Source organism: Puma concolor, chromosome A1, assembly GCF_028749965.1.
Source record: "Puma concolor isolate L17-30 chromosome A1, mPumCon1.1.hap2, whole genome shotgun sequence".
Classification (NCBI taxonomy): Eukaryota; Metazoa; Chordata; class Mammalia; order Carnivora; family Felidae; genus Puma; species Puma concolor.
Genome location: NC_141667.1, coordinates 153,965,300 through 153,989,073, shown reverse-complemented (window position 1 = coordinate 153,989,073; position 23,774 = coordinate 153,965,300). Strand labels below are relative to the sequence as shown.

The 23,774-nt window shown below is 42.0% G+C and overlaps 1 protein-coding gene across 1 annotated transcript in view; it reads right to left on the bottom strand.

The window, feature by feature from the left end:
- Positions 1-20,330, bottom strand: part of NLRP3 (NLR family pyrin domain containing 3) — a 53,334-nt gene extending 33,004 nt beyond the window's left edge. The window contains exons 1-7 of the mRNA XM_025920220.2: positions 20,054-20,330; positions 19,343-19,671; positions 14,222-14,320; positions 11,694-13,455; positions 8,932-9,102; positions 6,625-6,795; positions 1,024-1,194 (exon numbers count right to left, since the gene is read on the bottom strand). Coding sequence (XP_025776005.2) covers positions 1,024-1,194; positions 6,625-6,795; positions 8,932-9,102; positions 11,694-13,455; positions 14,222-14,320; positions 19,343-19,625 — 2,657 coding nt within the window. The 5' untranslated portion in view covers positions 19,626-19,671; positions 20,054-20,330. The remainder of the gene's footprint in view (positions 1-1,023; positions 1,195-6,624; positions 6,796-8,931; positions 9,103-11,693; positions 13,456-14,221; positions 14,321-19,342; positions 19,672-20,053) is intronic.
- Between the last annotated feature and the right edge of the window lie 3,444 nt (positions 20,331-23,774).

Genomic DNA, 23,774 nt, shown 5'->3' with positions numbered 1-23,774 from the left:
CTGTGAACTATTCTAGCAAATTTTCAAACCTGAGGAGGGGATCATGGAAACCACCAATTCATAGCTGAGTCAGAAGGAAGTGCAAGTAACCTGTGCCCACTACTTGCAATCGGTATCTAGCATTGCCAGTGTGTGGAACATGTATGACTGAGCCCTGAAGGGGTGGGGGTCTGCACTAACTCTGAGTATATAGTGTCAAAATGGAATTGACTTATAAGACACCCAGTTGGTGTCTGCAGATATTTGGTTACCAGAATTTCACATTATTATTTACACATGTGAACTTGTGATCTGATATGGCTGCCAAAAACAAGGAAATAACAAGTTCCCCCTGAGACAGTACAGTACCCTGCCATGGGAGGTAAGAATTCCACCATACATCATTAAGAGTATCAGGTTCAGATCTGGGCAATGTACTTCAAATAGAAACAATAACAGAACAGCTCTTACCTAGGACAGCATGACTACATAGGTAAAGATGTGAAGCCACATCCTACCTGAGCATTTAGAGTCATCCAGGCAAGAGATGAGAAGACCTAGAGTGTGAGTATTGTCTCTGGGGAATTGAGATCAGCATCTCTCAGCAGAACCCAGTGGAAGTGCGGGGGGGAGGGGGGGAGGTGGTGCAGAACAGGGAACAATGCACAGAAACCAAAGAAGGTGCTGCATAGAAATAAGAACCCTCTGCTCTGCAGTGGCCACATTGTGCAGCAGTGACTGGTGTGCTTGGAAGTGTTCACACACAAAACCGGTGACTATCCATGTGAACGTCTTAGAAAAAAGTGTTTCACTCGGTGGAGAATTGGGCTGCACAATCCCTGAGGTTTCTTTCAACTCTAAGAATTTCCAATTCTGTAGTCATAAATACCTTACTAGCAGAAGGTAGTATCTAGTCTGTCTCCTCCATTCTCTACCCTCAACTCCATCGTATAGTCTTTTATACCGCAGCCCCCATCCACATTTTCCAAACATACATCCATGGAGAGAACATGCTTTTCTGCTGAGACACCCATGAAGACTTACCCCAGTTTCTGCAGCTTACATTGTGGATGCTTTGCTTTTTCACATAGAACTCCAACTCCTGAGTCTCCCAGTGCATTTTCCCCCAAGTAGAGTCTGGTCAGGGACTGGCTGGTGCTCAAGACGGATGCCAGGTCCTCACAACATGCTGATGTGAGACAGCAACTGACCAACCTTCCATAAAGATGGCAGAATGTCATAAACCTTCTCTTACCTCTGTGAGTCAAGGATGCACGTGATCTGATGCTACCTCTACTCCCGTCCATACATGGGAAAAGTGGCCCCAAACTCTATGCTAACTTTTTATTTCATTTTATTTGGTGTAATAGAAAGTACCATCCAAGCCCATGCCAACTCCACATCTTTTCAGCTCCCTATACTTACTTTTATTGTGTTAAAATATACATGTGACATAAAATTTGCTCTCTTTAAGTGCACAATTCAGTAGCATTTAAGTATATGCACATTGTTCTGTGACCATGACCACCATCCATCTCCAGAAGTTTTTCATCTTTTCAAACTGAAACTTGGTATCCACTAAACACAAATTCCCTGTTCCTCCCTCCCCCAGCCCCTGGGACCCACTATTTGGATTCCTGCCTCTATGAATCTGACTATTTTAGGTACTTTCTATAAGCCAGATCATATGTATTTGCACTTTTTAATCTGGATCATTTTAATGAGTATAATGTCCTCAAGATTCATCTAAATTCCTTTTAAGTCTGTATGCATGTATATACCACATTCCTCCACTCCAAATCCCACCCCCAACCCCACCCTATACCACATTTTTTAATCCATTCATCCATGGGTATTGAGATGTTTCCACCTTCCAGCTATTGTGCATAATGCTGCTACAGAAACAGGTGTACTGATACATGTTTGGGTGCCTGATTTCAGCTCTTTCCTATATATAGCCAGAAGTGAAATTGCTGGATCATATAGCAATTCTATGTCCAATTTTTTGAGGAACTGACATACTGTTTTCCAAACCAGCTGTACCAGTTTACATTCCCATCAGCAATGTGTGATGGTTCCTAATTCTCCATATCCTCACCAACACGAGTTTTTCGTTTTGTTTTATTTTTTTAATTGTATTTTAGAGAGAGAGAGAGAGAGAGAAAGCAGGAGTGGAGACGAAAAGAGAGGGAGAGAGAGAGAGAATCTTAAGCAGTTTCCATACTCAGCGTGGAACCGACCCGGCACTCCATCCCATGGCCCTGGAATCCTGAATGGAGCTGAAATCAAGAGGTGACATTCAATGGACTGAGCCACCCAAGCGCCTGAAAGTTCATGCTGGATTACTTTTTTTTATAATTGCCATTATAATGGGTATAAATTGGCCTTACCATTTTGAAGTGTTTTCTCTTCTTCAAAATTCAAGTCTCCCAGAATCATTTAGTGAGAGCTGCATAAAATATCAAGTGTCTGCCACTCTTGTGTTAGCACCTCTTTTCCTATTTAGTGTGGAGACTAAGGGCTTGTAATAAAGTCCCAAAACTCTTCTGGAACAATGCATTATGGGGGTTTTATTTTCTCAGCTAGACTATAAATACCTTAAAGGCAAGCATGATATATTTGATTATTTAACTTCCTTTCTAAGGTTTGGTATGTGGCTCTTCCCACAGGAAACACTAACTGACTGAATTATTGATAAACACTGGGAAATCTTCTGAGCAGTGAAGGTCATTCTCATGCTAAAATCTCCCATCTTTGGGTTGCAGAGTTCTAAATTCTGCATCCCAAAGCAGGAGAATATACTTTCTTCTCAAGTGCACATGGAACCTTCTCCAAGATAGATCACATACTGGGTCACATTTTATACATAAGTATAAAAGAATTGAGACCATACCATGCATACTTTCAGACCACAATGCTATGAAGCTTGAAATCAACCACAGGAAAAGTCTCAAAAACCTCCAAAGGCATGGAGGTTGAAGAACACCCTACTAAAGAATGAGTGGGTCAACCAGGCAATTAGAGAAGAAATTTAAAAATACATGGAAACAAATGAAAATAAAAATACAACAATCCAAATGCTTTGGAATGCAGCAAAGGCAGTCCTGAGAGGAAAATACATTGCAATCCAGGCCTATCTCAAGAAACAAGAAAAATCCCAAATACAAAATCTAAGAGCACACCTAAAGGAAATAGAAGCAGAACAGCAAAGACACCCAATTCCAGCAGAAGAAGAGAAATAATAAATATCAGAACAGAAATACACAATATAAAATCTTAAAAAACTATTGAGCAGATCAATGAAAGCAAGAGTTGTTTTTTTGAAAAATAAACAAAATTGATAAATCTCTAGCCAGGCTTCTCAGAAAGAAAAGGGATGTGACCCAAATAGATAAAATCATGAATGAAAAGGAAATTATTACACGCAATCCCTCAGAAATACAAGCAATTATCAGGGAATACTATGAAAAATTATATGCCAACAAACTGGACAACCTAGAGGAAATGAACAAATTCCTAAGCACACACACATTTCCAAAACTCAAACAGGAAGAAATAGAAACTTGAACAGACACATAACCAGCGAAGAAATGGAATCAGTTATCATAAATGTCCCAACAAATAAGAGTCCAGGACCAGATGGCTTCCCAGGGGAATTCTACCAGACATTTAAAGCAGACATAATACCTATCCTTCTCCAGCTGTTCCAAAAAATAGAAAGGGAAGGAAAGCTTCCAGACTCATTCTATGAAGCCAGCATTACTTTGATTCCTAAACCAGATAGAGACCCAGAAAAAAAAAAGACAACTACAGGCCAATATCCCTGATGAATATGGATGCAAAAATTCTCAATAAGATACTAGCAAATCGAATTCAACAGCATATAAAAAGAATTATACACCATGATCAAATGAGATTCATTCCTGGGCTGCAGGGCTGGTTCAACATTCACAAATCAATGTGATACATCACATTAATAAAAGAAAAGATAAGAACCATATGATCCTGTCAATCGATGCAGAAAAAGCTTTTGACAAAATTCAGCATCTTTCTTAATCAAAACCCTCAAGATAGTCGGGATAGAAGGAACGTACTTAAACATCATAAAAGTCATTTATGAAAAGCCCACAGCTAATATCATCCTCCATGGGGAAAAACTGAGAGCTTTCTCCCTGAGATCAGGAACACGACAGGGATGTCCACTCTCACCGCTGTTGTTTAACATAGTGTTGGAAGTTCTAGCATCAGCAATCAGACAACAAAAGGAAATCAAAGGCATCCACATTGGCAAAGATGAAGTCAAGCTTTCACTTTTTGCAGATGACATGATATTATACATGGAAAATCCGATAGACTCCACCAAAAGTCTGCTAGAACTGATACATGAATTCAGCAAAGTTGCAGGATACAAAATCAATGTACATAAATCAGTTGCATTCTTATACACTAATAATGAAGCAACAGAAAGACAAATAAAGAAACTGATCCCATTCACAATTGCACCAAGAAGCATAAAATACCTAGGAATAAACCTAACCAAAGATGTAAAAGATCTGTATGCTGAAAACTATAGAAAACTTAGGAAGGAAATTGAAGAAGATACAAAGAAAAGGAAAAACATCCCATGCTCATGGATTGGAAGAATAAATAATGTCAAAATGTCAATACTACCCAAAGCTATCTACACATTCAATGCAATCCCAATCAAAATTGCACCAGCATTTTTCTCGAAGCCAGAACAAGGAATCCTACAATTTGTATGGAACCACAAAAGGCCCCGAATAGCCAAAGCAATTTTGAAGAAGAAGACCAAAGCGGAAGGCATCACAATCCCAGACTTTAGCCTCTACTACAAAGCTGTCATCATCAAGACAGCATGGTATTGGCACAAAAACAGACACATAGACCAATGGAATAGAATAGAGACCCCAGGGGGCGCCTGGGTGGCGCAGTCGGTTAAGCGTCCGACTTCAGCCAGGTCACGATCTCGCGGTCCGTGAGTTCGAGCCCGGCGTCGGGCTCTGGGCTGATGGCTCAGAGCCTGGAGCCTGTTTCCGATTCTGTGTCTCCCTCTCTCTCTGCCCCTCGCCCGTTCATGCTCTGTCTCTCTCTGTCCCAAAAATAAATAAACGTTGAAAAAAAAAATTAAAAAAAAAAAGAATAGAGACCCCAGAATTGGACCCACACAAGTATGGTCAACTAATCTTTGACAAAGCAGGAAAGAATATCCAACGGAAAAAACACAGTCTATTTAACAAATGGTGCTGGGAGAAGTGGACAGCAGCATGCAGAAGGATGAAACTAGACCACTTTCTTACACCATTCACACAAACAAACTCAAAATGGATGAAGGACCTGAATGTGAGACAGGAAACCATCAAAACCTTAGAGGAGAAAGCAGGAAAAAAACCTCTCTGACCTCAGCTGCAGCAATTTCTTACTTGACACATCTCCAAAGACAAGGGAATTAAAAGCAAAAATGAACTATTGGGACCTCATGAAGGTAAAAACCTTCTGCACTGCAAAGGAAACAATCAACAAAACTAAAAGGCAACCAATGGAATGGGAAAAGATATTTGCAAATGACATATTGGACAAAGGGCTAGCATCCAAAATCTATAAAGAGCTCACCGAACTCCACACCCGAAAAACAAATAATCCAATGAAGAAATGGGCAGAAAACATGAATAGACATTTCTCTGAAGAAGACATCCAGATGACCAAAAGGCACATGAAAAGATGCTCAACGTCACTCCTCATCAGGGAAATACCAATCAAAACCACACTCAGATATCACCTCACACCAGTCAGAGTGGCTAAAATGAACAAAACAGGAGACTATAGATGCTGGAGAGGATGTGGAGAAACGGGAACCCTCTTGCACTGTTGGTGGGAATGCAAACTGGTGCAGTTGCTCTGGAAAACAGTGTAGAGGTTCCTCAAAAAATTAAAAATAGACATACCCTATGACCCAGCAGTAGCACTGCTAGGAATTTACCCAAGGGATACAGGAGTGCTGACGCCTAGGGGGACTTGTACCCCAATGTTTATAGCAGCACTCTCAACAATAGCCAAATTATGGAAAGCACCTAAATGTCCATCAACTGATGAATGGATAAAGAAATTGTGGTTTATATACACAATGGAATACTACGTGGCAATGAGAAAGAATGAAATATGGCCTTTTGTAGCAACGTGGATGGAACTGGAGAGTGTTATGCTAAGTGAAATAAGTCATACAGAGAAAGATAGATACCAAATGTTTTCACTCTTATGTGGATCCTGAGAAATTTAACAGATGACCATAGGGGAGGCAAAGAAAAAAACAAAAGAGGTTAGAGAGGGAGGGATCCAAACCATAAGAGACTTTTAAAATCTGAGAGCAAACTGAGGGATTGATGGGGGTGGGAGGGAGGGGAGGGTGGGTGATGGATATTGAGTAGGGCACCTGTTGGGATGAGCACTGGGTGTTGTATGGAAACCAATTTGACAATAAATTCCATATTTAAAAAAATAAAATAAATTAAAATAAAATAAAATAAAATAAAATAAAATAAAATAAAATAATAAAATAAAATCGCTCATCTTGGCTCATTGAAGCCACAGCTCCTGCTTGCCTCACGAAGGAAAATATCTCAGACTCACCAGAGCTTCTTCAGATTGCAGAATAGATGCCTCAGTCCCACACAAAGAAGTCTGATTCCAAGATCTCCCAAGCTGTTGTGGCTCAGATCCAATTCTACCAGCTTCTGATTGCTGCTCAGGACCGAGGAGATGTTGAAGCAGCACTGATAGGAAAGGCAACATCGCCCCAACCTTCATGCCAAGTACAGAAGCAGAAAGCATCAGAACACAGGCTGCTTATCTCGTCACTGCCTTCCAGTCTAAGCTTGTTTTCAGCACCAAACAGGGGCACTTGTGGTCTCATGTCACAAAGGGAAAATCTTAACCAAACTTATGTAAAGTGTCATCCTATCAGAACTCCTGCGCACAGCCTGAGACTTACTGTGAAGTTCGTCCCCAAGCTCACTAACTCACAGACCGAGACCACAACTGCTGAGTGCATCAGTGAACTCCCTCTATAAATAATGGTCAGCTCTCCGATGTATACATGGCACGTCCCTGTTTTATGCATGAAAAACGTGGTGAACCTATGTGTTTCATTTCTTTAGCACATGTCCCTAACTGTGAAAATCCCTCACGTGGGCACTACTCTAGGGCTTTACCCATCTACTTCTCTTTGCTAATCTTGTCCCCATTGTTCTGTTTGATGATTAAATCCCAGCCTTCCACCTACACTGAAATAGCAGGAAGCTCTAATTCTTGACTTGTTTTACAACCACACACACACACACACACACACACACACACACACACACACCGCTCTCACCATCACCACCGACAACAACTATGTGTCCCTGTCAGAGGAGCAAGAATAACGTTCTCCTTTCCAGGACAATAGTTCATCATCCTAGAACCGCTAATCTTCCTTTCTGCCCCCATTTCCACACCAACTAGAAGTAAATGTATGACTAAATCATTGTGGTAAAATAAATCATTATCACCCATGTCTCCTGGTTTGTGTCTCACTCTCTGGAATCACACAGGGACACCCACCAGGGAGGTGGGGAGAATGGCGTGGGATAGATATAGAGAGGCAGGTAAAGAGCCAAAAACAGAGCTTGAAGGCAAGAAAGGGATTTGTAATTTATCAAAAGAGCAGAGAGAAGCAAAAGAATGGCATGATCAAAGTAGAATTTTCTAAATAACCCTCTGACTTCTATATAGAGACTAGAATTGTAGGTGGTGAAAGTGAATGTGGGGAGACCAGTCAATATTCATTAAGTATGTATTTTTGAGCACTAATGTTTTCTGAGACACTTATCCTGACATTTCAGGGACAATGGAAAGATAAACATGAATCCTGACCCATGAAGCTGATGGTCTTGGAGGCCATTACAAAATCCAGGCAAGTAATCATGGTTGCTGGACCTGGGCTAGTGGTTTGTATAGGAGGTAAAATTGATAAGTATGATGTTGGGGTGGGTATGGTGATCAAGAGAGGGATTTATGAAAACACCCGGGAGTGGTAGACTCTAACGCTGGCTGTGTAGCTCATCCAAAATGCAGATGTGTTATGGAAGAGAGTTTGGGAGATGGCTCAGACACCTGTGTGCTCCTCTTGAGGCATGTAAGTCTGACTCACAGTGTGGGCTCAGAGCAACCACTCTTTATTAAGAAAGCTAAAGGAGAGTCCCTGTGACATTTCAATGTATACAAAATGTTTTGATGGGGTCCAGACTAGGTAGCTGTTATACATGATAAAATTCTCTGATTCTCATCTAAGAGGATGGCCGGTGAGAAAATGGAAAACCTTGAAGGTCAGGCACTTTTTGTCACATCACCAACAAATGACTTAATTTCATTTCTCCTTCATTCTTCCCCATTTGAAACTTCCTGAACAACTGGCCTCCAATTCATTCTGCCTTCCCACCTCTTATAGGCTGAATTGTGTCCACCATTCCTTCCAAAAATTATACATTGAAGTCTTAATCCTAGGATTTCAGAATTGTGACTCTATTTGGAGATCAGGCTTTAAAGAGTTAAATGTGGTCATTAAATTGACCCCCATCCAATACAACTGGTGTCTTTGAGGATATCAGACATGAACACAGGGACCGTGTGAAGACACAGGGAGAAGACCACCATCTGTAAACCAATGAGGGAAGCCTCAGAAGAAACCAGCCCTGCTGACATCTTCATCTTGGACTTCTGGTACTGTGAAAAAATGAATTTCTGTTGTTTAAGCCTCTGGGTTTGTGGTACTTTGTTATAGCAGCCCTAGAAAACTAATAAACCACTTATCTGGACCCTGAGGTCTTCCTCCAGTCCTCCCTATATCTCATTCACACACACACACACACACACACACACACACACGTAGGTTCTTACCACAATCTCTGAACATTACAGCCAGGACGCTGGAGCATCTCACATAACACCATCATCCCTGGGTCCCCCAGAGCATTGTCACTGAGGTTCAGTTCCGTGAGGTTCCAGCTAGTGCTTAGTACTGAGAAGAGACCCTGCCAAAGGCTAACAGTGAGATGGCAGTTCACCAACCTAGAAATTATAAGGAAGGAAGAAAGAGAGAAAGGAAAATCAGGAGTGGCTTGGCACCAGACCAAGACTTCCCAAGCATTATAAAATGACTTACAGAAGTTGCCTGGATGGCTCAGTCAGTTAAGCATCTGACTCTTGATTTCAGCTAAAGTTATGATCTCACAGTTCATGGGATTGAGCCCTGAATATAGCTCTGTGCTGACAGTGTGGAGCCTACTTGGGATTCTCTTTCCCTCCTTCTGTCTCTGCCCCTCCCCTGCTCTCTCTCTCTCAAAATAAATAAATAAACTTAGAGAAAAAAAAAGAAATGACTCACAGAAACAAAGATTGCATACTGAGGAATAACAAAGGCTAGGGGGCCCTGGTACGACTGTCCTACACACCTTATTATGGAAATGGCTTGAGCCTGTGACTGGCTGCCTTTGTGCACCCCCTATCCCCTCTGTCAGATGTCCTTCTCCTCCCTCTCATTGGTCAGCTGTCCTGCCCAAGGCCATGGACACTCTGGAAGTGATTCAGAGCCTAGTTCTGACACTGGCTACATAACAGCATCTGTGATGCTCTCAAAAACCCCTAGGCCAGTCCTCTCCATAGGAATAAGTCAGAATCTCTGAGATGGGACCAAGCATATCAATGTTTTTAAGACTTCCAGTGCTTCCAATGTGTAGCTCATGTTGAAATGCAGATTCTGACTTTGTGGGTCTAGGACTGGGCCTGCAATTCTGCACTTCTAACAAGCATGAGGTGGATGCCCATGCTGCTGGCTTCAGAAGGTTCCAGAACACACAAAGCAAGCTCCTACCCTCTGAGGAACATAACTGTCATCTAGCAAGATGGGTGTCAGGCTTTTTATCAGGACTTTTATTCTAAGTCTCTGCAAGCCTTCTCCACGGCTGTGTAACCATGGTCAGGTCTCTTCTCAGACTAGTTTTTAGGGCCCTAATGAGCAGGTATGCCTCCTTCCCTCACTTACTGTCTCTTTCTCCCCTCCTCCCATCCCCCTGCAGCTATTCTGAACTATTTCCCACCATAGAGACATATCCTGCTTCCCCAACTCCTGCCTTATGAACCCACTATTCCCTCTGTTTGGCTCCTCATGATCCATCCTTCAGAGTCCAGCTGCTCAAGGGCTCCCCACGGTGGGCTTCTGGTGCATCCTGCAGGTGTTCTTGCCATAGCTGATTCTTCCCTATAGTCCATTCTTGTGTCCCAACTATCCCCACAACCAAACCTTACATCACTGTGAGCAGGGCCTGGGTCTCAGCAACACTGAAGCCCCAGTGGGTGGTCCTTGATGACCAAATGATAAATAAATATCATCCTGGAAGTGCTGCCAAGAGGGAGAGAGGGAGATGAAAATTCATTGCTCCTAGTAGAAGGGCCAGCCCCCTATCTCTTTAATTTTGTCTCATGTCAAGTGTTTTTTTTGTGGGGGTTGTTTTTTTTTTTGTTTTTGTTTTGTTTTGTTTTGTTTTTGCAGGTTAAACTCAAGCACATGCAGAGCATCTACCTTCCCACCGTAGCTGTGGCCATGTCCAAGCAGGGATTTCAGAGGTCAGGGAACTGAATTGCTTTGCTGTACAGACACAGAAACTGGCTTCCAATCCCCTACAAAGTCGGTGAACAGACCTTGAAGAGGGTGCTCTTGAAGAGGAAGACCTTGGTGACTTCCTTGTTATAAACACAGTGTGAAAGCTTAAAAGTACCTTCTCCTTTCCAGCCCTATTTCCTTCAGTTTCTCTCATTATGTTTGTTCCAATGAAGTCATGTCAGTCCCCCATAGTCTCCTACATACACTGCTCCTCAGACCATATTTATACTTTGTTACACAGACACCACTGCCAAAATCCCTTTACCTTCTCCTACACTCACTCACATCCTACAGATCCTTCATGGCAAGCTCCAACATCACTCCTCTGAGAAACTTCTCCCTCCAGCACCGAAGGCCCTCTATCCTCTCTGTTCCTGGGACAGTCACTGTGATTGTTTTGCTGCTTGGGAATTGACTGGATACTATGCACTAGAGTCCCAAGTAGATTACAAGCAATTTGAGTTCACAACACTTGCATTCAACTCTCTTCCCCACGTAATATCTTGCACTGAGTTCACATCCACCAAATGTTTATTTTGTTGTTGTTGGTGGTGTTGGCTTTTTTCTCATCCATTTGTCCACCTACCTTTCCTCTACTAGTCAATCTCTGCCGCTGAAGGAGTCTGGTAGAAATGGGTGGTGGTGGCATTATGTAGCTGTTGCAACCACATTTTTTAAATGCTTATTTATTTATTTTGAGAGAGCATGCACATTAGCAGGGGAGGGTCAGAGAGAGAGGAAGAGACAGAATCCCAACCAGGATCCATGCTGTCAGTGCAGAGCCCGATGTGGGGCTCAATTTCATGAACTATGTCATCATGACCCGAGCTAAAATCAAGAGGCTGATGCTTAACTGACTGACCCACCCAGGTGCCTCTGTTGCAACCACATTTTAAAGACAATTAAGAAGTGGGAAGAGAGAAAGTGCCCAGAGAAAGGTGACTAGAAAGTGAAGGCAACACTACCATTCTACCACCTGCCTGCAGCCAAATTGTCTTACCGGTGAGTATAGGCAGCATGAGGATCTAGGAGGACACAGTGGTCCACCTCACAGTGTTGCACTTCCTCCTCCTCTTCCTCCTCCTCTTCCTTTGGAGAGTTATGAAGCAACCTCAGGGAAAGTGATTCCACACCTTGACAGTTCTCAATACAAAAAGAAGAAACTACATGGTCCATTCTGGTAGAGAGATTGATGTCAATTTGGGGGAAATGGCCCATGGCCTTTTGCACAAAGTCCTCCTCTTGCATCTCATATAGACAGTAGAACAACTCCAACTGGCTGGGCTGGATCTGCAGATTCTTGGCCTTGGCTTTCTTTTCAATCCATTTTAGCAGCTCCAGCCTGATTTGCTGAGAGATCTTGCAACTCAGTTTTTTCTCCAAGTAGGAGGTTCTCTCCTGGTTTACAAGGCCAAAGAGGAAACGGACAACGAAAATCAGATACCCCTTTTCAAACTTGCCATAGTTTTCCAGAAGGACTGTCACATCTCGGTTGGGAAGCTTGGAACCACTCAACAGCAAGCTCCCTGTGTCTCCCTGTCCCTCCTCTTCCAGCAAGTAGTACATGGCAGCAAAGAATTCCTGGAAGGTCATGTGGATGAAGCTGTAGAATTTCTCACAGTCCACTTCCTTCTGGAATAGGTTGATCCTCAAGAAAGCAGATACATCTGCCTTCTGAAGGCCATGATTCCTAAGGTCACACTCCTCAAACAGGATTTTCTGGTTCCAGATTCCATCTGCGGCCAAGGAACAGAGACCCCGGAGGTTAGTAGAGACATCGTGGTTCTGGTTCCCTCTGCGGGATTGCAACAAAGTGGAGAGGAAGAAGATGTACACTGCAGTGGTGGTCTTGGATGTCTGGGCAAGACTCTTGCCACTGTCCATCTGCTGCTTCAACCCAGTGCACACAATCCAGCAGACCAAGGGGATAAAGCACATGGTGAAGAGGATCTCATTCTCCTGAATCAGCCTGAAGGCCTCCCTGGCTTGCTGCTCATCTGAGAAATACTTGAAAAAGTATTCCTTTCTTTTGGCCTCTGAGAAACCCAGGATCTCCACATGACGGGGGCGGTCCAGCAAATGCTGTAGTTTCTCCAGAGCCACAGGTCTCGTGGTGATAAGTAAAGAGGCCTCGGGAAGCAGCCTCTTTCTGATGAGGCTGCTCAGGAGAATGTCTCCCCGCTCTACCTTCTGCCAGTTTGTACAGAGCGCCTCTGTGTGCTCATCAAAGGCACCCTGAAGTTCATCGAAGCCATCCATGAGGAAGAGAATCCGAGAAGGCTTGCTCACAATCTTGCATATGGGTGGGTTTGGATCTGGGCAGCAGCTGACAATCAGGTCTCCCAGGCTCCTCCGTGTCCCAAGACTCACTTCCCGACAGTGGATATAAAACAAATAGTCAAACCTGTCCTGGTAAATTTTCTCTGATGCCCAGTCCAACATGATCTTCCTTGCCAGTATTGTTTTCCCAATGCCTGCTGCTCCCTGGAATACCACCGTGTGAACAGGCTCAGAGTGTTGGTCGTCAGGCTCAAACAGTAATTCCACATTCAGGGAGCTCACAGGGCTGTCCAGCATCTTGGCTGAAGTCCTGCCGATGGCCAGGAGCTCATGTTCCCTCTCTTGCTGGTTCTTGTGTTCCTTGACAAGACGCAGCCTGGTATAGCGTTTGTTGAGGTTCACGCTCTCACCCAGACGAGCATTCCTATCTTTGATACACTGGAATCTGCTCCTCACATGTTTTTTGTACTTCTTACAGTAATCTGAGGCAAAACAGAAAGGTAGACTTTGGGAGAAGCCCAAGCACATGAAAGCTCTCAACAAGGGTCTCTGGTCCATAGGGAGTGATGACCAGAGCTAAGAAATGGAAAGTGCAGGTTCTCTTCACTGCACAGGTACAGACGGTCCCAGAAAATCTAGGATGTCAAAATCTTCCTATACACAGCTGAGCAGAAGAACAGCAAAGTGCCACAGGCACTGTCACCTACCAGAAAATCCTTTTCTACAATGTTTATTTATTTATTTTTGAGAGAGAGAAAGAGAGAGAGTGCAGGGAAGGGGCAGAGAGAGAGAGAAAGGGAGAGAGAGAGAGAAAGGGAGAGAGAGAGAGAGAGAGAGAGAGAGAGAGAGAGAGAGACTCCCAAGCAGGCTCTTCACAGTCAGCTCAGAGCCTGCTGCAGGGCTGGAACTTATGAACCATGAGATCATGACCTAACCCAAAATCAACTTGACTAACTGAGCCACCCAGGTGCCCCCAGAAAGTCATTTATTTTTCTTCTATCTTATTCCTTTAGGTCGGCATCCCATACCTTTTAAAACCTGAAACACTCAATCACCTCCCCTTGGTGACTTCCCTTGGGACTACTACAAGGAGCCATGTGAACACTGATCTGTTTCTTCAGCTCTAGTGGATTTCCTGAAATGGGCCTCTGTACCCCCAAGGAGCAGGAACATATAGGATGAACAAGCTTCCCAGCCTCCAAAGCAGGATTTCCAAACCCAATGGGAAGCACTATTCCCATTGCTTACCCTTCTTTTTTTTACAAATAGAGATTCTGGATAGGTACCCGAATAAACCCATCCACTCTTCTTCAAGGCTTTCTTCCCGGTATACCACATGTGCATTATCTGAAAACAAAAGGAAAAAGAAATACAAATTTAAAAGCCAGGACTCCTGACTAAGGTGACATAATTCAGACCCAGTACCCAACAGCTGGCATAGCTCAAAGTCCCCTGTTCCAGATCTCTCCCAAACAAAAACAGAGCTCAGAGCTGCAAATGACAGGTGTGCAGCTGGACATCCACTTCGTGGCATTCATGCACTTTTAAATGTCTAAATATCCCCAAGATGGCTATGGACCAGCAGGATTATCCTTCCCTGCCCCCAAATGCCTGAAATTAGTCATAATTTCAGACATTCTTAGTCTCCCAAAGTAAGAATTACCAATCTAGTTTGTCTAACTCAGTGGTTCACTATCCCAGCTGACTTGAGATTCACTTAGGAAGCTTTAAAAATATTGACTCTGAGGTGCACCTGGTAACCTAAGTTGGTTGAGTGTCAGACTCTTCATTTTGACTCAGGTAATGATCTCATGGTTTAGAAGTTCCAGTCCCATGTCAGGTTCTGTGCTGACTCCTGGAAGCTGCTTAGGATTCTCTCTCTCCTGCTCTCTCTTCCCTGCCCCTGATTGCTCCCTCTCTCTATCTCAAAATAAATAAAAACATATTTTAAAATACTGATTCTTGGACTCCACCCGCAGTGATTATTTTTCAATTTATCTGAGGTAGGGTCCAGCACCATTGTGTATAATAATAGATAAATAAATATAAAATAGAAGTTATATATATAAATATATATTTTTTTTAATATAATTTATTGTCAGTGGGGCGCCTGGGTGGCTCAGTCGGTTAAACTTCCAACTTTGGCTCAGGTCATGATCTCACAATTCATGGGTTCAAGCCCTGTGCCAGGCTCTGTGCTGACAGCTCAGAGCCTGGAGCCTGCTTCAAATTCTGTGACTCCTTCTCTCTCTGTCCCTCCCCTGCTCATGTGCTCTCTCGCTCTCTCTCAAAACTAAATAAACAGATTTTATATATATATTATATATATGTATATATATATAATATATATATATTTTATATATATATATTTTATATATATTTTATATATATATGTATATATATATATATATAATTTATTGTCAAGTTAGCTAACATTCATTGTATATAGTGTATATAGTGTATATTGTATAGTGTGCTCCTGGTTTGGGGGTTAGATTCCCATGATTCATCACTTACACACAACACCCAGTGCTCATCCCAACAAATGCCCTCCTCAGTGTCCATCACCCATTTTCCCCTCTCCCCCATCCACCCCCATCAACTTTCAGTTTGTTCTCTGTATTTAAGAGTCTCTTATGTGTTTTCCCCCTCTCTGTTTGAAACTAATTTTTCCCTTTCCCTTTCCCTTCCCCCATGGTCTTGTGTTAAGTTTTTCAAGATCCACATATGAGTGAAAACATATGTTATCTGTCTTTCTCTGACTTATTTCACTCAAGATAATACCCTCCAGTTCCATCCATGTTGTCATAAATGGCAGGATTTCATTCTTTCTCATTGTCAAGTAGTATTCCATTGTATATATAAACCACATCTTCTTTATCCATTCATCAGTTGATGGACATTTGGGCTTTTCCCATAATTTGGCTATTGTTGAAAGTGCTTCTATAAACATTGGGGTATATGCACCACTTTGAATCATCACTCCTGTATCCTTTGGATAAATTCCTAGTAGTGCTATTGCTAGGTTATAGGGTAGTTCTAGTTTTAATTTTTTGAGGAACCTCCACACTGTTTTCCAGATCAGCTGCACCAGTTTGCATTTCCCCACCAACAGTGAAAGAAGGTCCCATTTCTCCACATCCTCACCAGCATCTGTTGTTTTCTAAGTTGTTAATTTTAGCCACTGTGACAAGTGTGGGGTGATATCTCAGTGTGATTTCAATTTGTATTTCCCTGATGATGAGTGATGAGCGTCTTTTCATGTGTTTGTTAGCCATCTGGATGTCTTCTTCGGAAAAGTGTCTACTCAAGTCTTATGCCCATTTCTTCACTGGATTATTTGTTTTTTGGGTGTTGAGTTTGGTAAGTTCTTTATATAGTTTGGATAAAAACCCTTTATCTGATATGTTATTTGCAAATATCTTCTCCTATTCTGTCAATTGCCTTTTAGTTTTCTTGATTGTTTCCTTTGCAGTGCAGAAGCTTTTTATCTTGATGAAGTCCCAATAGCTCATTTTTGTTTTTAATTCCCTTGCTTTTGGAGATGTGTTGAGCAAGAAATTGCTGTGGCTGAGGTCAAAGAGGTTGTTGCCTGATTTCTCCTCTAGGGTTTTGATGCTTTCCTGTCTCACACTTAGGTCTTTCATTTATTTTGAGTTTATTTTTGTGAATGGTGTAAGAAAATGGTCCAGTTTCATTCTTCTGTTTGTAGCACCCAATATATTTTGAAAGCTCCAACATGCATCTACAGTTGAGAATCATAGATCTAAACAGTCACTAAATTACACATCCCAAAGAAGCATTTCACCAGAGAAATTAAAGTACAATAGAACAAGTGCTCAGCAACCAGGGGAAATATTTGAGAGATAATTTTAGATGAGCAGGAACCCAAGAGCAACATAAAAGATTCCTGGTAAAGGGGCATCTGGGTGGCTCAGCTGGTTTACTGTCCAACTTCAGCTCAGGTCATAATCTCACGGTTCATGAATTCAAGCCTCACGTTGGGCTCTGTGCTGACAGCCCAGAGCTTATAGCCTGCTTCTGATTCTGTGTCTCCCTGTCTCTCTGCCCCTCCCATGCTGCACTCTGTCTCTCTCAAAAATAAATAACCATTAAAAAAATTTTTTTAAAGATTCTACGTAGGTGTCTACTTATTCTGAATCCAAATGCATTCAGACCGATAACTCGGTCACAAAACAAAATCTAAACATTAACTCAAACCAAAACCATGACTTAATTCTTCATCTAAAACCTAACCCTACAATCTTCTCCCCCTCAACAACAACAAAAACAAAAACAGACTTCTAATCCTAGTTATAATTCTTCCATCTCAGAGCCCAGTTACAGAAGCCAAGATAGCATAGTAGTTAAGAGCCAGGATCCAGCCCAAGGCACATCTGGCACTGAATCCAGGTCTTGGATCTGACTGAAACAGAGTCTCAGGCAACCAGAATCTCTTTCAGACTCACTTCAAGTTGTTGGCCAACCTCCAGAATGATCTTCTATTTGCAAAACTGAAACTCTAACCATTAAACAATTCCCCATTCCCCACTGCCTGCAGCTCCTAGCAACCACTTTCTGTCTCTATAAATTTAACCACTGTAGTAGCTCTTATAAATGGAATCATACTGTGTTTGTCTTTTTGTGTCTGGAGTGTCTTATTTAGTAATGAAACTGAAAGTTCATTTGAAAGTGCCAGCCTCATGGCGCCTGGCTGGCTCAGTTGGTAGAGCATGCAACTCTTGATCTAGGGGTTGTGAGTTCAAGACCTATGTTGGGTGTAGAGCCTACAAATAAAATTTTTTAAAAATGCCAGCCTCATGGAGTTCTTACAAGGAATTACCAAAATCCATAAAAACTGCTTAAGTGAACCACTTCTGCCACTATGATTATTACACCTTAATTTGGTTAATTAGTATATAAGTAAGGACACAATTTTAATTATATTATTATATGCATTTTTTATAACATCCCACTGCTGTGCATCCCCACCTCATGCCCCCATTATCATGTTTCTGTCCCTCATTATGTCCATATCACTGACCCATTCGCCATACTTCTCCTGATCTGCTGATTCATTTTTATTCCTCCTTTCTACTAGCTCAACATCATCATCCTGTGATCTTCTAGGTTCCTTTGAGCCCTTTCTTGTACCCTTCCCTTGTTCAAAACATCAAGCCAGAAAGAAAAACCCTACCCCCAACATGTCCACAGTTCCTAGGGGATAGATGAGCCATGAGTTGGATTTTTAAAGGAGCTAGAAGGAAACCAAACTGCTTTCCTCCAATGTCTCATGGCAGTATCATGAGAGGAAGAAAGAGGATAAAGCCAAGATGATAAATGGAATTATTAAAAAACAAAGGTTAACTTTATTTCATCAAAAGATACCATCAACAGAGTGAAAAGGCAATCCATGGATGGAAGAAAATATTTGCAAATCATATATTTGATAAATAGTTAATATCCAGGACATAAAAAGAGTCCTCACAAGTCAACAACAGCAACAACAAATACCCCAATTAAAATATGGGAAAAAGGAGTTGAATAGACATTTCTCCAAAGATAAACAAATGGCTAAAAACCACATGAAAAGTCATTCAGTATCAGTAGCCAATCAGGAAATGCAACTCAAAACTGCAATAAGATATCATCTCACAGCCATTAGAATAGCTACTATCAAAACAAAAATAAAATAAGTGTTGGGGATGAGGAAAAATTAGAACCCTTGTACACTGTTGATGTGAGTGCAAAATGGTGCAGCCACTGTGGAAAACATTATGGGAGTTCCTCAAAGAATTGGACCTAGAATTACCATATCATCCAATAATTCCACTTCTGAACATACACCCAAAGGAATTGAAAGCAGGGTCTCAAAGAAACTTGTACCCACATGTTCCTACCAGCATTAGTCACAAGAATCAAAAGCTAGAAGCAATCTGAATGTCCATTGATGGATGAATAGGTGAACAAAATGTGGTATACATATACCAGGGGATATTATTACACCTTAAAAAGGAATGAAATCATGTCATATGTGACAACATGGATGAAGCTCAAGGACTTTATCTTAAATAAAATAAGCCACATACAAACAAATACTTTATGATTCAATTTATAAGAGGTACCAAGAGTAGTCAGATTCATAGAGACAGAAAGTGGTGGCTCAAGAGGCTGAGGGGAAGGGAATGGAGAATTGTTATTTAATGGGTACAGAGTTTTGTAAGATGAAAAAAAGTTCTGGAGATTGATTGCACAACATGACTCTGCTTAACACTACTGAACCATATGTTTAGAAATGGTAAGAGGGTAAATTTTATGTTATGTGTATTTTATCACAATTTTTAAAAATGTTGTCTTCCCTCCACTCACCCCACTGTGGCTCATCCCTCTTAGCTTTTTCATAAAGGTCTCTCCTGTTGATTGCAGCAAAAATCCACACTGCCATGGCCCATGCCTTCTCCTCACCATTGAAGTCAATCATCAAAGTAGCTAGATCCATGTGGTCTGCCTTCTCTGTCTGACTCCGAGGGAGTGGGCTGAACCCCTTTTGAGAAGGGTAGTCTTCTAAGTGCATCTTGAATTTCTTAAAGTCTGTGTCCCCCAAATCCTCCAGGTAACGGGCCAACTTGCAGCGGACACTTGCCATGTTCATCCGTGGCTCTGGTCAGGGTCTTTGGGCATAGGTCCACACTGGGAAGCTGGAACAGTGGAAACAGACAGGTAAGGAGAGTCATTTTTAAATTCTGCCCTCTTTAGAGAGAATTAAACTATGAAAAATCCAGAATACAAAACAAAAACTATAACCCAACTGTGAGTTGTCATCTTTAATTTTAAGAAGTGAACCAGGGGCACCTGGGTGGCTCAGTCAGTTAAGTGCCCAACTTTGGATTTCAGCTCAGGTCATGATCTAGGGGTCATGGGACTGAGCCCCACATCGGGCTCCATGCTGAGCCTGGAGCTTGCTTGGGTTTCTCTCTCTCCCTGTCTCTGCCCCTCCCCTGCTCATTCGCATTCTCTTTCTCTCTCAAAATAAATAAATAAACATCAAAAAGGAAAAAAAAAAGTGAACCAAATACCTACCAGAATGTTCTCCTGTTAGCTTGACTCAGGAGTGTGTCCTGAGCCATGGAAGAAAGGTGTCCCTGTGGACAGAAACAGTAATTAAACCCACAAACGCAACTGCATTAACAGCCTTATATATGCACAAACCAACTGCTCTGTGATGTTACTTCCAAATGTCACCGAGAGAATTTTGTTCTCACCAATTACTGGGCTATGGCCTACGATAAACTCTTCATTACTCCTCACCTTCACTTTCCTCATCTATAAAATGACAGAGTGGAAAATATGGCTCTTAAGTTCCTTCTAATTGAAAGGCTCTGGTTCCCCGTTTTTGCTTTGACCCAGGAAATGAGTAACTATGATGGTAACAGAGCAGCACATGGCTGGACAGAGAAAGAGCACAGAGAAGGGGATGGTCTTCTAGTGCACGTCTATTGATCCACTGATTGATAGAAACAAATGAAATGAAACTTAGGTACCGCAGGGGTGGGGTGGGTGGAATAAACACATAACATCTCTTTAAGGTCTCCTTGCAAAATTCACAATTATAATTGTTAGAACTGACATTTATTGAGAGTCTCTTGTGGGCTAAGGCCCTGCACTAATCCTTTTTCTTATCTAACGTTCACAAAGCTGTATGACATGAGTATATTTCTAAGCCCGTTTTGTGGAAGAGGAACTTAGTCTTTTTTTTTTTTTTTTTTTTTTTTTTTTTTTAGGAACTCAGTCTTTGAAACTAAGGGGTTTGTCCAAGGTTTCACAGAAAGAAAAAAAAAATGGTTCAAAGCCAGGATTTAGATCAGGGTCACTGATTTCTCACATCCCTAACACTGCACTGTTCACAGAGTGGAAAGGTGTGTAACTATCTCTTCCATCACTTAACTAGGTTTGTCAGTCAGATCCAAAACAAAAAAAGATCAAAGACTGTAAAATAGATGGTTAAAAAGCAAAAAAACATTTTCCCAGCATTTGCCACACACAGCCGTGTATTACAGAGCTCACTGAGCTCAGTTTCCCTATGTAAATTTAGGGTTCCACAAAGAGCAGAGGTCAGCTGCTACAACTTTTTCTCTTCCACCTTTCCCAGATTTTGGATAGATGAACGCGCTCATTGTGTTTGGGATTGGTCCCTTCACAACGAATTTGGAAAAGCACAGCATCAACCTAAAGGCATAAATGATGCTGATGGGAGGGAGAGAGCCTGTGGAGCTATGGAACACTTTAAATTAGAATTTAGAATGACCACAGATTAGTGTGCAAAACACAGAGACAAGCTCACCTCTCTCTGTATCTCACTCCTGGCTCCACGCACCTGCCAAGTCTATTCCTTATGCATTTGAGGGGTGGTGGGCCGCCTCCAGATGGATCCATCCCTGGTCCCCCTCCACCAATCTTCTCATCCACACCCAGACTGTCTGTACCTGTCCTCGGTGCCCCCCTTTCCCTAACCCTAGTGCACCCTATCCTAACCTTTATCTCCTATGTCCCTGCTGTCTAGGATGTTCATTTCCTCATACACATCCTCTCCATCCAGCCTCTGGGGGACTGCTCGGCAAATCCCCCAGAGTCGTGGGTCTAAGCTGTGTCTGCTGTCCTGGCCCTCACCCCTGCCCCTAGGCACACACTTGCACAAACACATAAAGCCCAATAATGAGAAACATCAGAGTACATTCCAAATCCTCATTGAAGGACAAACTTTCAAGCTGGTCTAAGAATCCCTAGTGCATTAACCAAGAGAAATCTGGCCCTTGACATTCCCTCCCCATTTCTCCCCAGTCCCTTGCATCCACACAGTGTCACAGAGCTGGACTCACCCAGATGCAGGCCTCAGAAACAGCCCAAGAGGAAACTTGATGAATTTATAGTGGCCACAGCCCAGCATGGGCAGGAAGGATGTGGCCTAGCATGGAGTGAACAAGCTTGCATCACAGACAAAGTTAGAGACTAATGTTTACTCATATTGCTGGATTTTCCAAACCAAACGAGTGGTGTTCTTATCTCTGGTTGCTGCCAGAGATGTCTGCACTCTTCTGAGTGTCCCACTGGGGAGGGGAGTTGGGGGAAACTAAGCTGGTGCTCAGTGGATGTTCCCTCTGGCTCTCACAGCTGCTGTTTGAGTGTTGTGATGACAAATAGGAGGGTAGAATGGAGGATCCACCAGAGCTGGCAAGTGGAGAATCAGGAGGACTGGCCCATCACACTATAGATCCTTGCTCTCTCAAGCCACCACATGGAGGCAGTCGGCAGGCAGCGTAGGGTCTGCTCATCACCAGCTGGTCTGTTTTAACCACTTTCTTGAAGTAAGAATACACCTGTGAAGGGGCGCCTGGGTGCCTCAGTCGGTTGAGTGTCCGACTTCAGCTCAGTTCATGATCTCATGGTTCTGAGTTCGAGCCCTGCATTGGGCTCTCTGCTGTCAGAACAGAGCCCACTTCAGATCCTCTGTCCTTCTTTCTCTGCCCCTCTTCCACTCATTCTCTCTCTCTCCCTCAAAAATAAACTTTAAAAAAAGGACTGAAACCAATGTTGCCCTGTATATTAACTAACTAGAATTTGAATAAAAATTTTAAAAGAAAAAAAAAACACACCTGTGAAACTGTCACTGCCATCAAATCCACCTGTTTATCACTCCCCAAACTTCCCTCCCACTCCTTTATTATTGTTCTTGTTGCTGCTGCTGTTGTTGTTATTTTATTGTTAATATTTTGTGTCTATAGGAAGAAGACTTCATACAAAATCTACCCTTTAAATAAATATTTAAATAAATAAATAATAATTGGTAAATAAATATTTAATAAATATTTTAATAAACACAACACAGAATGATTAACTGTAGGCACTGTGCTGTACAGCAGATCTCCAGGACTTAGTCATCCTGCATAACAGAAATTTTACACCCTTGACTAATACCTCTCTCCACTTTCCTTCTCCCCAGCCCCTGGCAACTACCATTCCACTCTCTGTTTCTATGATTTTGACTATTCTAGATTCCACATATGAGTGATGTCATACAGTATTTGTCTTGCTCTGTCTGACTTACGTCACCTTGCATAATGTCTTTGAGGTCCAACCATGTTATGAATGGCAGGATTTCCATTATTTTTCTAATGTTTATTTATTTTGAGAGAGGAAGAGAAAGAGAGAATCCCAAGCAGTTTCCACAACTTCAGCACAGAGCCTGATGCAGGGCTCAATCTCACAAGCCGTGAGATCATGACCTGAGCTGAAATCAAGAGTCAGATGTTTAACTGACTGAGCCACCCAGGTGCCCCCAGGATTTCCTATTTTCGTGTGGCTGAATAATATCCATCATGTGATATAGATAGATAGATAGATAGATAGATAGATAGATAGATAGATGATAGATACATAGACAGATAACAGATAATGAAAGATAATAGATGATAGATAATAGATGACGATAGATAATAGATGATAGATAATAGATGACGATAGATAATAGATGATAGATAATAGATGATGATGATAGCTAGATAATACATAATAAATGATGATAGATAGATGATAAATAGATAATAGATAACAGATGATGATGGATAGATGATAGATGATAGATTGATAGATAGACAGAGTATATCTTTTTTTCTCATTATTTATTTATTTATTTATTTATTTAAATATGAAATCTATTATCAAATTGGTTTCCATACAACACCCAATGCCCATCCCAACAGGTGTCCTCCTCAATACCCCTCACCCAGCTAGATAGAGTATATCT